Consider the following 17,735-nt stretch of genomic DNA (forward strand, 5'->3'; position numbering starts at 1 on the left):
CACACACACACACACATACACACACACACACACACACACACAGGGGAGAGAGACATACATACAGAGAGGCTAAATAAAGAGAGAGAGAAAGAGAGAGAGAGAGAGAGAGACATTTCATTTTACACAACACAAAGATGGAGCTGGGGGTTAAAAATACTGGGTTATTTGTATGGAATTCCCTGAAGGAATAGCCCCCTGTACCTCCCCCTTCTGCCCTAAACCTCACAGCTCTTTCAGCCTGCCTCTCCCAGGGGGTGGAGGGAGGGGGGTTAGTTTGATGATTAAACACTCTCACACACAGAACTTATGAGCTGCTAAAATGGAGGCTGCTGGTGTTGTGTCTAGTGCTCCTGTTTGTGTACAGCCTTGACTGAAAGAGAAGAGAATCTCCTCAGCAACACAGCTAGTATCTAAACCAGAACACGACAGTGAAAACATATGTTTATTTTTGTTGTTGTTGTTGTTGTTGTTGTTGTTATGTTTGTGTTTGTATTTATTCTGCTCAAAACAATACTCTCATTAAGGCTTTCATTACCAATTCTTTGTTTATGGAATGTTGAGCTGTGCTCAAAAACACCAGGTTCTACATTTCCTTTGTGAGCAATAGGGCGTGTCCAGGAAATGGCATGCCAAATATATTTGTTGTGTGTGAGACAGCCCCCTGATAGGGTGTCAGCTTCGTCAATCAAATAATCCTGCCTGTGTGCCATCTGAATGCGACAAACTACAGTGAGAAGAAGAAGGAAAGCAACAAGCCAAAGATGAGAGCTAATTGGGGAGAACAACACCATGGGGTGGGCTTCTCTCCTTCTATGCCAATGGCAGCAGCAAAGCAATGCAAATGAATGCGAGACTGAGATGAATAGAAACAGAATGCAGCCAGAGGGCTACCCACTAACACAACGTCAGGTGCAATCTACTGAACTGAAGGTGGTACAAAATGCAAGAAACGTGTTTCTTTTTTTTTCTTGCAGCTTGGTTATATTTTCAGTCAGTTCATGAAATGGAGTCTAGAGCACAACTTGACAAAAGCGCCCATGACATGGAGATCAGGTGGGCAGCAGAGGAGTCAGTGGCGTCGGGGTAGGAAATCTGCCTCGACCTCCAACGCAAGGGAGACTAGCAGTCTAGCTGACAGCACAGAGGAGATGAAGTCTCAGACATGCTGCCCTGTGTGGCTCTTTGCGCAGGACAAGTCACTTGGCTTCAGCCTCTCGTTGCTGTGACCCTCCTCCTTCTTGTCAGTTGGAGCCGCAGCATGATGAATGGAACTATTCTTTTCCACTGTTGCACTCTCCTCTTTTACCCAACCTGAACGCTGAAAAACTAGATGAATACTGACTGGAGGGTGAATTCTCTTGCAGGGCCTCTTGGGGCTATCACTAAGCATAGGTGCACGTAGCCACAACACACACACACACACACACACACACACACACACACACACACGCACACGCACACACACACACACACACACATACACACCCTCTGCTTCCGTGTACACACTAACACGCATGTTCCTCTGTGGCCTGTTGCTCGGCAACACTTCCCTGATTGGGTTAGGCTCGGGGAGGCAGGATCTGGCACAGGCTCAGATCACACTAATGGAGCCACGGCCATGGCCACACCCACCGGCCCCAGCTCCCTCAGGGCCCAGCTGCTTCCCCCAGCCACTAACACACACACACACACACACACACACACACACACACACACACACACACACACACACACACACAGGCAGGACATGGGCAGTGGCACCCGCAGCACATCTCTGTATTGTTGTGGGGGATGTCTGCCTGGATGTGTGATGCTGTTGATTGGTCCCAAAACCTCTGAATGAGTTTCCTGATGGAGGCTGTGACTGAGAAGGGACTCTACCGGAGTTGTCTTTGGATTGATTCGGACCGTGTGTATTTTTAGGGAGGCAGCCGCCCCTTGATGGACCCCAAGCGGGCTTGCCCCATGTAGCGTGTGAATTAGTCCCGAATGTTTGTTTTTCCGGTACTCCGCTCTGACATCCAGCAGATTTCCTCCCCCTTCCCCACGGGTCCACATCTCTTCACAGCTCCCTCCCTGCATCACGAACCATCTGGGTCCATCGACTGGCTAATGTGCATCTTAAGTATTTCCTGAGGTTGGCCCTGTCTGTCTAACGGCGTAAGGATAGCCATTTGCACATCCCTCAGGGGCTCCATTTGCAAGACTAAGTGTGTAAAAGTTATCAAAGGCCAATTTGAAGCCGGAGTGCTTTTCCCCACACAGCTGATAAACATGCAGCATCCCTTTCCCATCTTGACCACACGTCCTCCAGGGCTGCAGTGATAGACCCATACCTGGGGGAGGTTCACCAATGGGTAGACAGAAAGAGAAGGGGAGGGGGAAAGGGGAAGTAGACAGAGCAAGACTGAGAGAGAGAGAGAGAGAGAGAGAGAGAGAGATAAGAAGAGGGAGAGAGGAAAGGAGAGAGGGGGTAGGAGGTAGCTAGGCACACAGGAAGGAGGAAGGAGAGAGAGATGGACAAAGCGTTGGTGCACCCTCTGTGAAGACCTGCATAAGACTGACTGCTCATTTCCCAACTCATTGCGTTAGGAGTGTGACTGCAGGAAGCTCAATTTGAGTTCATTACCTCTAATCTGGGAAGCTATGGGCCTGAAGCGTTTCGCTCTTCAAGACTGTTGGTGAGCTTTGTGTTGTCTCAGACCCTCAATTAAAGCTTAGTGTGTATGTATGTGTGTGTGTGTGTGTGTGTGTGTGTGTGTGTGTGTGTGTGTGTGTCCATTGACTCAGGCAGACCAATGGGTGATATCACTTGACAGCGCCAATCCTGGTTTAAAATGTCCCTGAAACAAAGTGTTACTTCATTTGCAACTTCATTTGCAGAAGCAAATGAAACAATATTGAAACCCCCGTTCTCATTTTACAGTCCAGTCCAACTTCTTGGCAGCTGCCGCTTTATTTCCTGTTGCTGCCCTTGAAGGTTGGGCCTGGCAGGCTGTTAGTGCTCCAGCGTAGGAGTACCAGTAACGCTGGAAGGTAGCCTTGTTTTAAATAGTAGCACTTCCGATCTATTTCCGTCACATGAATGTATCAAGGAGATGATTTCCATATCACAAAGGGAATCTTTTGCGCATGTGTCGACTCTTAGAGCATCTCATACCAAACTGAGTAACTATTTTAAGGTACACCCAAGCTAAAACGCTTGGAATGAGACCAAAAGTGATTATTGTAGACGGGACGATAAAAAGCAAATGTGTTCTGCTATGCTTTTAAAGGCTGGATATGACTTGCCTCAGGAGCTGCAAGAAGTTGTCATCACTTGAAGCCATCCGTCATGGTCCTTGGTCGATTTCTGGAGGAGTGGTGACGTCATTTCACCCCCGCCTGTTCCTATTCAAGTGTTACTTCTACTTTAATAACTTTTTTGTTTTCCTTACTACCTCTCAGTTTAGATAGATATGAATCAATTTCAACTTCTCAAGATTATTTACTTATTGGTTTAACATAATTACACTGACTTGTAAGTCTGTCATGTTGTGATGCTCTCTTAGTATGGGAGGCCATTCTCATCACACTCATGGTGGGTGCTCGAGGTCTTTGGTTCGAAAGGAACTCTATTTCTACTTTAGTGGATATCTACGCCTATCTTTCCTGCACGTAGCGTTTTCATTTTCCCATATTACCTCTATTATGACGTTGGTAGTAGTTAACCATTGTAACAATGTACATTTTCAAAACTTGATATGCAATGTTATTGTGTGTGTCTGTGCCCCGACTGACAATTGTGTCTGTATAAACTACATGCTGTGTGAGCTTATGTGACTTTTTCTGCGTGTGTTTCTACTGTATGTATAGGATTCACTACCCACATATCTAACACATCCTGAACTGCTCTTCTGAGGAGACATATCAGTGAACAATCTATATGTAGGAGTCTTTTACTTCTTTAAAGTTTGCACATACATTGAGTTAGTCAATTCTTGGTTCTGATTTAATTGTACTTTTAAGATCACCAATCCTCACACATCATTGTGTGTAAAGATAAAGACATCTTAAGTGTTGTGTTTCAAAGATTAGACATCCATTAGAGCTTGTGTTGTTTACAAAAATTTATTCATACAAATCTTACAACACTTTTTTAACATTTAAAAACGTTACCCCCCCCCCTAAGGAGTTATATGTGTAAATATGACGATGTCACTTTGCTATTTTTTTTTTTTTTTTTTACTTTTCACACATTGTTGGAGATATAGAGAAAACTTCCACATTAAGGCTTTTGGCGCTTTCAGAAGGGTATACAACAGGCTGTGCTGTGAGCTGGGTACGACAATGCTTTCCATCAATGGTCAAGAAACTCTATCAATGCAACAACACGACAAATAAAACCTCCTAATGGACTTCAACAAAGATGGGTCCAATATGCATCAAGTAATGGCCAGTGCAAACACAGAAACACTTTGCTTGTCACAATTAGATATGAAAACACCCCTGAAACAATTAATACTTTTGCCATTAACACCCATTTATAAGATTAGATAGTCTCACTATGCTTGGCCATGCTTTTCGAGTCTAGATTACATTATAGGTTAATCCAGGCTTGAAATAAAAGAAGAAAGAATGTGATGGTAAAATGTAAGCTAGTAGTCTGCAGCATAGTAGGGCCACTCAAATTGCCATCTCTGTCTTGTGGCGATTTTTGATTTACATTGAAGCAAGGCACCACAGTCAAAAACTGTGTTCTCTTCCACACACACTCAACATAGTCTCACACCCTCACAAAAACAGTCACACGCACGCACAGAGACGTGCACACACACACACACACACACACACACACACTAGCACACACTTGCACACGCCCACGCTCACAGAAAGCCTGGGGGAGAAAGCCAAATTGGAGAAAGATTGATTTCATGCATGGGACAATGGGCAAGAGATTGAATTACTGGCTGCAAGAGGTCTGATCTCCATCTAAAGCATGTGTGGTATAGGTACACACTGTACACATACATTTATTTAGCATTTTCTGTGAAATCGTTTTTTATGCCAAATTATAAGATTATCACTGCCAGCAGACTAATTGATATCGATCCTGCTTCATTTATAAGAGGACGTCATTTTGAGATCATCACTTAAATATCCCATGGTGAAACAGGGAATCATGTACAGTATTACAACCTTCTCCATACCCCAACCTTTAAAAAGATGAGCTCTCAATTTCTATTGTGCTCTCCTCAGTCTCTCTTTCTTTATCTCTCTCTCTCTCACTCTCAGTCTTTCTCTCTCTCTCTCTCTCTCTCTCTCCTCTCAGTCTCTCTCTCACTCTCAGTCTCTCTCTCACTCTCAGTCTCTCTCTCTCTCTCTCCATCTCTTTCTCTTACACAGAAAAATACGGTTACTTTTACAATATCTGACAAAAATGACCAATATCCAGAGCATACTGGGAACAGTACTACATTTACTCTTCGTGATCTCCAGTAAAAACAAACAGAACTTAGAATCAGCTACCAGCCAATTGTAACCTAGGCTACCCCTCCAGAAGTGTCACTGAACTGTACCAATGTCAACTGAGAAAGAGATGAGTACCAACACTACCATTACATGTGCCAAAGGGGGGTTTTCTACTCATACAGAACCAATTATAATATCAAACCATCCTGAAGCTTACTTGACACCTAGCGACTGGCATGCCACCTCCACAATGAGTCTACGGGACCCAGTTAAACTCACAGGAGCAGAAGGGTCAGGTGATCTTATTTCATCCTTTACCTTCTTTTTCCTACATTCTTTTCTAAATTGGAAAAAAAAAAGCCTCCTGGAAAAGGCCGAAATGAAACTGTCACCTTTGCTGAAGACACAAACCCCAAAAGGGTGAGGTGATGAGTTTAAGCAGCATGGTAAGTGTGCATGGATGCTGACACAACATGGACCAGAGCTGGGGGATAGTACAGATGAAAACACTGTGATGAGACCTTTAGAACTATTCAAAAAAAATGAAAAGGTAATTGAGGCTGACATGCAGGTATGTATGTAAGTAAATGTCATACTTGTGATGTGATATGTAGTATATTTGGAAAAATCTATTTTGCAGGCAAGGCATTAAAACATCATAGCTACACCAGAAATGTCTCTTGGTTTGGTCTGACCAGGGTGGCCATCCAGCTCACTGGACACCACTCAAAACACAAGCGACACAATCACTTTTAGAGTGGCTTGTATGAGAACAGCTCACAAAAATAACGTGAACATCACAGCAGCTAGCTACACTCAGCCCAACCCCACAACACAAGGCTCTTTTCAACAAGTAGCCTACATGAGTAGTGATGACCTTTTCTACTGTTTTGGAACAGACCATGCTAAAATAAGTTCACTCGTGGTGGTTTGGAGCAAAGTAGCAACATTACTATCTTTTCTTTTTTTAACATTGATTACAAAAATAAGTATAACATTCAGAACTTTGATTGTCTTTTTAAAATCTATTTATTTTCTGCATATGATGACGACTTTTAAAATATTTCAGGCGTATAACGTTCAAGGTGCACAATTTCTTTTTTTTTTCTTCAGCTTTTTTAAAGGTTGTTTTTCTCAACATATAGCTATATACATAAAACTAAATGATTGGTCCACAAAGTATAACTGTGCAGTCTCAAGTGCTTTTCTTGTACAAAAAGAAAAAAAACAATGTTATTATTAAAATATTCATTTTAATGGCTTTACTTCATACATAAATACATGTTTAAAGAACACAGGCGCGATTCATTGATTAGTCAGTTATATCAGGATGACTTGATCTTAGGATAGAATGTACACATGGGAGGGCAGTTAGGGACATTTATGGAGGCTACAAATAGGAAAACCGACGTCCTTTGTTTCTAAATCTCTGTCTGTACCTTCTTCCCAAGACTGCTGCAAGGTATTTTTTGACGGCCATCTGTTTTCGGTAGCGACTGTAGCTGTCGGTGAAAATCCCGTCCGAATGTCTTTTTGATAAGGGTTCCGAATCCTCTTCCATGCTGCTTCCCCCGCTTCAGAGAAAAAACAAACAAACATAATTTTACCAAATGGTAGAACACAATATGCAAACAGGTATCCTAATCGTCGATTTGCTTCAGCCAAAATAGTGCCCTATCATTAACCCACTGGAAAAAAAACGGTTTCTTTCTTTATCAACACAATAACTACAGTAAAACAGAAGAGTCCTGTCGTTCATTTTTTATTATACGTGAAATTGAGTAGTGTTCCTGCGCCATCCACCAGATTTTAGAATTTAATTAAAATAAGCCACGGAAACTTTATTGGGGCTGTCACCGTATATTACACTGCAACACCCCGTTGCCAACCCACTGCACAGACAAAGACAACAACAGCTGAAATAAAAATAAATGTTTCAAGGACAGAAAAGTAAAACAAAGGCAGAACATATGGATAGATGCACGAGACACCGTTAGGTCACCTCTATTTAAATGGGGGTGGTATGAAAGATGACAGCAGGTAGACGCTTAAAGAAATTCCCTTACCCTACATGAACTGCCATCAGAGAATGCAGATATTTTCTTGCTGATAACTCAACCAGGATGTCCCTCAAGGCTCTATCTAATTCTCCATCTGCTTGTCTTTCCGTTCTGAGATAAAACGCCAAACACATATTATGAGTGACCAAAAGGGAAATGATAAATATGCCACATTGAATAGTATGTAGTCTTAAGGAATGACATACCCTATAATTATATGAAATAACACTTGCGATCAAAGGAATTTAAAACAGGGAACATTCGTTGTTAAACAAAGCACTGCCTTGCCACCCACAAAGACCATCGATCTATGTGTCTATCTCCCTCGCTCTCTCAGTCTGTCTGTTCATCAGTCTGTCTGGCGAGATTGAATCTCCGATAGCTATTTAGTTAGACCCGCTAATTCAGCTAGATTAAATTAGTCTAAATTCCTGGATCCAATGGCTCAGGCTACCATGTCACCCCTCTAGCAATATTTAATAATTTATGTCTAAACAATGTAGCAATAACGAAAAACATATATTAACTTTGAGAAACAAAACAAGCAGACGTCAACGGACCAGCAACAAACACGAAAGTGAAATTAAAGTGTCCTTAATTGCTCATGTGAAATGGTATCAAAGCTATATTTACCTCTTTTCCGGAGGATAGTATAGCGTGTAAACATCGTCCGTGACAGGGCTTCGTATAGCAATCTGATCAGTGTCAAACGCCAAATCGCTTAATGAGTTCCCGTCTTCGTCAAATACATCATTTTCAAGTCTGAAACAAGAGAAATGAAAAGATGGGTATGATAAACCAGACTGTAATTATTTGGCTGTGATGCATATCTCATTCGGGACAGTAATCAACTTGACATTTTAATGAAAAAATGTTTAAAATGCCGATAAAGCTTTAGAAAATGAATTCCTCATAAGATTGCCATCTCATTTTAATACACCAAGGCTGAGATTGTGGTTACAGAAAAGTAACGAAAGTCTGTGAAAATCTCTTTAGGTTAGGAGACGCAAGTGCAAATAAAAAACAACTATCATGCAATCGCCCTCTGTGCATTGTATGTAGCATATTGTTATAAATATGTGAATACTGACCCACTTATGCAACGGGAATCATAGTGGTGATATAGCTCGCTAATAAAGCATGCACCTGACTTAAAATCAATCAATCAATCAATAAACAAAAACTGCGTGCAAGTGGGTTCGTATCCATCACTGTCAAATCCGTTAAAAAAAAAGCTCCTAAATCTCCCATAGAGCATCCTCATTCGTTTCACCTCGAATCTCCTGCGTGACGCCATTCCACCGTCATCACCGTCAGTTACATTCATATCGTTCTCATTTTAATAAGGGGAGTTCTATCTACAATTCCATAGAGATCGCCTTTTGCTATGCGCCAGAGCAACTTAACCGCGCTTCCTGCGCTTGGCAAATACAATAATAACACTTGTAAATCAAATACGCTGAATTGGTTACTGTACCGCCTTTAAATCATAAAATAACTTATATCAATTTATTATGAGGTTTCGTTTACGGCAACAAGACCACTGTAGAGCATTTGAACTTCTGCATTGATTTAGTAAAGCTTTCCTTTGGTCTATTCGGTATTTTTAGTCACTGGATGAAAGAGCGGTGTTATGTTACACATAAGAAAACATTCAAAAGAATAAAGTGATAATACATACCTAATTTTGGGGTAGGTGAGCCCGATGGGCGTGCAGTACACGCTGAAGTGCATTATGATTCCGTAGATAAGCAACACTAAAGTCGCTTTACTAGACCTGGCCATGCTGTGAAAGAAGTAATAACACAGTTAAGCAGTCGGAAACATACTTTGTGTTTCCTTAGTCGCAATGTTATTGATCAATGCACACAGAGACACAATAACCGCATCTGAATGGACTAATAAGCTATAGGAGAAGCAGCCATCCTTCCTATAACTGTAATCTTAGAACTGCTATATCAAACGGAATTAAAATCCATTCAAAGGCAAACATATTCCGGTAGAGAAGACTCTGAATAAACTTTGGGATGATATATCCACACGTTGGTTCATGTATAAAAACTTTACAGGTATGCATAGGCTACAGAATCCACTTCCAAATCGTAAACGAGAGGATGAAAATAGGTAGATCTTATAAAAAAAAATCCAAGTCAGAACTTCAAGTTTCCTCATGAAATTCCAGTTCTTAAAACGCACCGATTAGATGTCAGAAAGACCGAAGCATATCACGTACCTATTGCAGAGAATGTAGAGAAATGCTGTCGGATGCGTATCGGGTGCGGCTGTGATTTGTGTGAGAGAGATAAGAATCTTTCTCGCCACTGCACTTCTTCCCTGAAGCGCCTCTGCCGTTTCTTTGTGTGCTCGTCAGTTCAAACAACCTCTGCACTTTTATATACAATTCGCGATCAGCAAAGTCGCCTGATCTAACCAAAAAAACTCAACAAAATTAATTGTTATCGTTTTCTACATATCTTGCCCACAACTTTTTCTCCGCTGGTCCGATTACCTCGGATTTTTATCCATGAATAGCGAGTCTTGCCTTTTTTCAGTAAGTGACATTAAGTATGCTATAGACGTCATCAAGCCTTCCTCCCGGAATATAGCCTACAGTTCCTTCCTCATCGATGAACTAGTCACAGCCATTCACCGCAGATGGAAGTTATCTTGAAAACTTAATTTTACCAGGGAAAGAAGTTTTTTCTTAGTCATAATTCGGGTGACAGTGATGGCAAACACGTGGGCGGTTTGTGGACATACATCCTTGGCCATTCAGTCCGAATAAACATTTTTTTAACATTATATAGCCTAGCTCAGCGACCAGGTTTATCATATAAGTATCGTGTTCCGTGCGCTAAATAAAAATATCTGAAGCCTACCAACCAATTAAATAACCTAAACAATTAAGTCTACAAATAGCCACTCACTCTATCTTTCTTCATGAATCAAATGCCCACAATCAATTATCAAAATAAGATACATATTATCTCTTTATATTCTTTATTCACCAAATAACCAACATGGTGTGGCTGACGCAAATCCGGAAAAAAATACAATTCTTCACACTTAGAAGGGAAAATGTGTGCTCTATATTCATAGACCTATATAGTTGAATGCATGACTTGTGTCACCTTATCTCACGTTGAGATCAATGAAGATGTTGTCAATCACGGCCTCAAACAGCGTCCAGTCAACTAGGCCTATGCCCCATGTATGAAGTTTATTATAAACACGTCTAAGCTAATCTTTATTGAAGTTAAAAAATAGATTTTTTCAAATAGACCTGTGGGGATTTTTTAAATGTTAATTGCTCTGATCACTGATAGGCTTTGTGAAGGAACGAAGCCTGGAACCATTTTCACAACGAAAATTCTCGAATGATGACGGAGGTTAGATTACGTATCTATAGCATCACTGTGAAACTGGATATTAGGGAAATATGTGTATGCGTTTGAGAGACTCTGACGTTTTGTGACGAATAGTTGTGGTCACAGGTGCCCACTCCTTTCTCACGCACGTGATTTAATTAAATGACTAGACTGGACAAAGACAGACCGTTTGTTCTTTTTGGACCAAGTAAAGAGCGCCATCAAGTGGCAAAAATAATAATGTTAGTTTTCCGGGTACTCCGCCTGGCAATTACAAGCCCACCTAATGACTCACTGAACTGACACCCAGTGATGCCTGGGTAAAGCCGCAGATAACTATGCGTAAGGTCTAGCCTACTACAAACGCCCACCACACTCGCGTGCACAGCATAAGTATGTAGAAGTACAATGTAAAGAAATAATATCCAAATATATGAAATGAAATACACCTGTTTGGTAATAGTGGGTACAGACGTAAAATCACAGATTACGTAACAGACGTAAGATCACAGACTATGCACTATTGCTGAAAAACTCCATTCCGTGATTTTGTTTGAATACAGTACTACAAGTATGAACCTCTGATCCCATTTCTTGGGCCTTTTTAAAAAGCAGTCCCTTCCACGAACACCGAACCCTAAAACATTACACTATATACACATTTTTATTTAAACAATATACAATAAATCGACAATAGGAACTATCATTTGACTATGAACTGAATAATGGGTCATGAAAAGTCAGTCAGAAAAGCTGTTACGCACGCAGTCATTTTAATTCCATTCATCTATGTTCAGGAATTACAGTAGTTGAAGCTTAAATACTTCTTACTCTGAACAGGTAGATGTGCGATTTTGAATAGAGGCGTTTGATTTCTTGAGAGGATAGAAAACCATAAACGTTTAATTACGGTAGATAGCTTCTATTCGTGTATTCGATCACTTAAAGCTGGTTACCATCAGTAGTACCATCAGTAGTAAGGCGCATGCAACCCTAATAGCAGCTGTGTCGGGGTCAGGAAACACCGCTACAAACACCACGGACACTTTAAATGCAGAATCTTTTGTTCGTCAGCCGGTTGAAAAGTTCGTTCAACTGCCTCAGGGCGTCAGTATAGGGTAACTATTAGGTGGACGATCCATTGCCCTGATTATATAGGTGATCCATACCTATTTTAGCTAAAAGTAGGCCAAGAATACGGATTAATGCCCATTTTATTTTGAAATAAAAATTCAAGGTTGAGATTTTACGATTTAAGATGTAAGACTCCCAATGGCTCCCACAATGTCATAGCAATGAATTATGACTTTATATTGAATAATCTTTTATTGAATATTTTTTAACAGCATCACCTACATTTTCTATTCACCAGCAGGGCTTGTTTGGCTCTACTACTATTTCTCTTGTCCATTGATTTTCAGTTTGGTTCAAGGCAGTTTTGAAAGCCTTCAAAGGGAATATCTCTGTGATACTTCCCCAAAATGTTCAATGAGACTAGATCACAGAAGGATATTTCATTTTCAAATAATTTATTTGAAACAGTTTTCGTGAGTCTTATTGAATCTCTACAGTTTGGTTAACTGCCTGGATAATGTCAGTTTCCAGACAGACTCTGTTAAGCTCAGTCACTTTTGGATGCATGGGATACAAACTGTTCTCTTCAAGTCTCTTCACGGACATTCCATGTTCATGTCTTGTGTTGTGATGACTTGATGCTTTGACACTGTTGTGATGGAAGGTGATTTCGAGTCCAAAATAAAATGCATTACGGAGCAAGTTTTCTTCAAGGAACTATCAGCATTTGGCAGTATGGATCTTCTCCTCAACTCACACCGTGACTCCATTCACTGTTCTGAAGGATCACCATGAAAGCACGATCCTGCATCATGCTTCACTGTACTATGTTGGTAATGGTTTTGATTGACACACTGTATATCTATGCATTGATAAAGGCAGAGTCCATGGTTCTGGCAAAAGGCTGTTGGTATTTGAGCTCAACAGCCAATCAAATTACACCCCTCCTTTCCACGCTCCTGAAGCAAGTTGTTGATTAGCTGGAATTGTTTATGGCTTGGTCTGAGCTGTTAGGTTTGTTCCCCATACAGAGCCAGGACTGTGTATGATTAACATTTATATATATATATATTTTTAATCAACATACACACTAAACAGACAGTTAGAGGACCATGCAAAGCAATTCCCTAAATTCGACCAAAACTGCACCTCTGAACATAGTTCTTCTTTTGAAGCAATAGCTTTGCATTTCCTTTGTTTGTCACCAGCTTGACAAGACCATTGCGCCATAGCCCTTTCAGTGTCCCAGTGGAAATCACAGCTCAGAACAGCCTCTCCACTCAGTATTGCTAGACTATGGTGCAGCGCCATGCACCTCACACCCCAGAACAGCCTCTCCACTCACCTCAGTATTGCTAGACTATTTTATCTATAGTTGTCCATAGTTAATGCAAGCTGGCCTGAGCAAGGTGAGTAAATGTTCCAATTGCATTTTTACTTAATATGGTGTGTCACCAAGTGAATCCAAATTACGCACAGTTTCCTCAATTACTTCCTAGCTCTGAATTAGCACCACGGCAGATAGAGAAATAAATTGCATTCATATCCATGCTTCCATACCCGCACAATAAGGTAGGACATAGTCATAGTAACTATACCCCCAATAGTGGACATGTGGCATTGGCATGGGGCAAATTATTTTGGCTGGATGATTCAGTCAGAACAGGGTTCACCTGGTCAGCAGTGGTGAGTACCTGCCCACACCAAGGAGGGCACACAAACCACAAACCCACGCATGAACGCTATCTTATCTGGTCTGAACCTACAGAATGGCTACTGTGGCCCAAGATGCAGAACATCTAAATCATAGTTATGGGAGGAATGTGTCCAAACACACAACACATCACACACCCTGTTCACCCCTGTCCACCATCGAAATCATCTACAATGGGCAGACAAATGTCAGAACTGGACCTGGAAACCAATAGAAGATGTTTGCCTTGTCTCATAGTTTTCTTTTACATGATGTGGAGGAGTAGGTAGGCTATGCGTGCACCATTTACTTCCCGTAAAAGATGAGCCAGTGGGGTGGAGAGACTATATGATGCTCTGGGCAATGTTCTGCAATTTTACATGTTTCACCTACCTAAACATCATTATGGACCAGGTAAACCCATTCAGTGTTATTCCCTGATGGCAATGGTCTAATTCTAGCAAATGCACCGAGTCACACTGCACAGATAGTCCAGGAATTGTTTATGGAACACTTCAAGGTGTTGCCCTGGTTGCCAAATTGTCCAGATTCCAATCCTATCTGTGAGATTCAAGTCTGATCCATGGCAGCTCCACATTACAACTTGCAGGACTTAAAGGATCTGCCACTTATATTTTGCCGTCAGATACCAGAAGGCACCTTCAGGTTTTATATAGTCCACGTCTGGTCGTGTTGCTGTTTTGGTGGCACGGCATCAGCATTTTGGGCAGGTGGTCGTAATGTTTTAGCTCATCGGTGCATTTACAGCAATAGTGTTTCACGCGTTCTCAACATTTTTGCTTGTGAGATGTGTGTAGGTGGATGATCATGTAAATTGAATGCAATCAAGTGTGAATTCTCTGTATAAGATCACCAGTTGCGCGAAAAGCGAAAGGGTCTGCATACTCTCCAAAACCATATTCCGGACTAAAATCTTGCATGACAACTTTTTTGCTGCCTTCTTCACTTGCCAATATGAATAATAAAAAAAAAAGTTGCCTATACTAGAATTTTTTTCTCGGTTGGACATATTGGGAACATCCAGGGCAGGCACCAGGTGCCATTTGCTATAGATGGCGCTATTACATTAGCAAGTGGCATAGGCTATTCTCCACATCGATTGTTCCACTGAACCATATTCCCCTTATCTCTCGTCAAAACAAAACGTTTTGAGCCATTTTAATATGCTTTAAATATCCGTTTGTGACTTTGCATGCCAAATATCCTATTGCAACTCATCTGACTTTGCATTGGATACATTTAAACATAGGCATATCTCATGGCGGCCATATTGTGAGATGCGGTACTCTCAGCGAGGAGGAGGCGCGCCAACTGTGAAAGCTTTGGTATTCCTCGGCCGCTTGGGTGTCTTTTGTCATGTAGCCTAGCCTTATTCCAATCTCTACCAGTTCCGGTTTAAAGGTTTTTGTTGGTCATTGCTGATACCCATTCTTCTTATCTGACTCCTCTGTATCTGTTTTAACGTATTTTCCAAATGGTTTGGCTATATAGGCTACTCAGTTTTACAGAAGCAGTTTATTAGGCTACTTTAATGCAGCCGATTATTTACCGTTTCTTGGCGGAGGCTAAGTTATATGAAAACGGGATGGGACAGACCGTGATTTCAAGTTTTGTATAGGTTAACAAAACCACTTGGATTACCCTGAATCAGTAACAGGAGTTCAGCTGTGTTGACAACGTATGTAACCTCAAATAAAGGAAAGTGATTTTCCCGAAAGGTAAGCAATCCTTAATCTATTAGGCTCCCAAACACTAAATTCCGTTCGGAAAGTCAAATGGTCAGGCCTTAGGTCCTGTTTTTTTTTAATCTTGGCTTGGGCTTCCGCAATTAGTCTGAAATTTAAGACGAAGGAAAGGGGAGAAGCAATACGTATAAATAAAATAATAGTACAATAAGTTTTCAATACAAGTAGCATATTTGTCTATAGTTTAGGTAAGCCTTAAATTATTTTGTTTCACAACCTAGGTTTTCTTCACCGTCATGTTTGCTTTGGCGTTGGCTTTCATTTGATCAACGTTGTGAAACGTGGCTTCTCAAGTTAGTTATTGCCTTCACCGAAATGTATTTTAGATGCACGTAACGTGTTACTAATATACGTGTTATAATATTGGTTACTGCGAATTTAATTTGTCTTCTCACAGTTTTAAGAACTTCTCGTGTTCCGGGAGAACATATCACTGCCTCTCAATCTATGTAGCATATTGGAGATGATTATCTAAAACGAATGTATTCTCCGGTAAAGAAAACAACGTGCCTCGCTAAATAGTAACACCACGTTGCCGCCGGGTTTGCCTGAGTTTATTTTGTCTGTTGTTTGTTACAGTGTAGTTCTAAGACTCTTGTGTAACATCTTCAAAAAGGCAGACAATCTGTAAATTACTGAAATGCATTTACTGATAAGTAGCCTTACCAATAGATTACAATCTTGAAATTCTTGCATTTAAGTAGATGAATATCCTTGTACTATTTGCAGTTATATCTTATTTCCCAGATAACAAAAGAATGCCATTAGCCTTGCTTTGGCTATTGAAATGACACTTAATATTGTTCAAAACAATAATGTCTGTGAATGAATGACATCACTGGAGTGGCCTAATCCTGCTCAGATTAATCCCATGGGAGTTCAATCTAGCCCTCCAAGCAATAATACTGTCCTCCTCAGTGTGTCCTGTGCTGATCCCAGTGTCTAGGAGTGTTCAGTGTCTCGCCAGCATTGTACCCTTGTACCTTTCTTCCGTCTTAGCATCTTCCTTATCCTACTGGCATGAAAGGGCCCTTCTTGTTACCTGACTCGTACATCAATTCATTTGCAGCTACCAGGTTCTGGATAGAGCTCAGAAGTGTTTCCCCTCATGAAAGGGTCAATAAAGGATGTGGTTCTCTTTCAGTGCATGGGACCTTCCACCTATCCCAGAGACGTGGGCATTTCTTTTTTTTTCCCCCTCGACACTCTGCTCCTCTCGCTCCTGTTCTCTTGCTCTCACAGCCTTTGACGGGCACAGCAGGTGGCTTTTGTGGTATGAATGGACTCGGAAGGAAGTTTATGCCCCCTCCCTCTCAGCTGTGATTGGCAGTAGCAGCAGGATGCCAGAGCGATTAGACTGCTCCGCAGTGATGTGTGTGTGCCAGAGGAATTACAGTCACCCCTAATGTACAGAGGCTAGCTTGCCCCTTCATTCTGTGGACAGCACTCCACCGGCATTTGCATTCTCCTTAGTGAGGCATTTTTTGCCGTGCTGCCGGCTTGAGTTGGTCCCTAAACCACAGTCAACACTGTGTGGGATTTCAGTGTTTTGGAGATTGTTGTGAAGCTGTTTTAAGATTGTACCGATCTGTTGGCCCCAGAAAATGGAAATGTGCATTGGCACAGCACTTTGTGGACTTGCTTTAGCTGGAGCTGTGGGATACTGTAGCTGCTGTGGTCTGCTTTTTATGGTCTGCTTTCCATTTTGAAGTCCTGTACCCACCTCTGGGGGAGGAAAATAATGTCCCTCTTTGCAGAATTCAGAAAATGGTATTGTTTGGTTTTGCTAGAATGATCGATCAAAGAAAACAATCCTTGATGGCATCATATCGACTGGACAAGTGGCACTGATCAGATTAAACTCAGTCAGTGCCCGTCATGTCACGAGGTAGCCATTTCCATTCCTGACTCGGGGGAACTGCAAAAATAGCCTTGATCCAATTTACCAGTTTGAGTTAAGGTTATGGGCAGTCCCATCACAGCATTTGTAGCATGATGCATCCATATTAACTGGCATTTTGCACAGATTTGTGAATAGGACGTACATGTTTTGTGAACCTAAGTTGAGATTTAACCCTTAACAGTCTTGTGATGTGTACTGTTTGAAAGATTTGTATTTGTATTCCACACTACCGTCTCCAAGTGACAGTATGGACACAGAGGCGACACTGAGAGCCGTGCATTGCTCCTGAGTTAGTGCGCTGGTGCCATTAGTAATGAGCACAGACACACACACTTGCTCTTGACCGTAGTGCCATCCGGCCTCGGGAGTCAGGACAAGCCTACAGCCTCTGTGCCTTTAATCCATCCCTACCTGGCAGTG

At 41.5% G+C, this 17,735-nt stretch overlaps 1 protein-coding gene across 2 annotated transcripts; it reads right to left on the reverse strand.

Annotated features, from left to right (window-relative positions):
• Positions 1-6,461: 6,461 nt before the first annotated feature.
• adcyap1b (adenylate cyclase activating polypeptide 1b) lies at positions 6,462-10,143 on the reverse strand. 2 transcript variants are annotated; one of them, XM_042706740.1, is made up of 5 exons: positions 9,745-10,143; positions 9,193-9,297; positions 8,145-8,273; positions 7,518-7,622; positions 6,462-7,025 (listed from the first exon to the last, which is right to left on the reverse strand). In XM_042706740.1, the coding sequence occupies exons 2-5, from the start codon at positions 9,294-9,296 to the stop codon at positions 6,842-6,844; spliced, it is 522 nt and encodes a 173-aa protein (XP_042562674.1). In that variant the 5' UTR covers position 9,297; positions 9,745-10,143; the 3' UTR covers positions 6,462-6,841. The 2 variants fall into 2 exon arrangements, with proteins under 2 accessions (XP_042562674.1, XP_042562675.1); XM_042706741.1 differs by lacking the exon at positions 7,518-7,622 and having other exon boundaries at positions 9,745-10,140.
• Between the last annotated feature and the right edge of the window lie 7,592 nt (positions 10,144-17,735).

Source organism: Clupea harengus, unplaced genomic scaffold, assembly GCF_900700415.2.
Source record: "Clupea harengus unplaced genomic scaffold, Ch_v2.0.2, whole genome shotgun sequence".
NCBI classification, from domain to species: domain Eukaryota; kingdom Metazoa; phylum Chordata; class Actinopteri; order Clupeiformes; family Clupeidae; genus Clupea; species Clupea harengus.

Bases quoted from the DNA above. Each gene is read 5' to 3' on its own strand.
- adcyap1b (XM_042706740.1), bottom strand. From the start codon at position 9,296: ATGGCCAGGTCTAGTAAAGCGACTTTAGTGTTGCTTATCTACGGAATC. The intron at 8,274-9,192 runs GTATGTATTATC...CTCTTGTTTCAG, and splicing joins CTCACCTACCCCAAAATTAG to ACTTGAAAATGATGTATTTG. The intron at 7,623-8,144 runs GTAAATATAGCT...GTTTTATCTCAG, and splicing joins TACTATCCTCCGGAAAAGAG to AACGGAAAGACAAGCAGATG.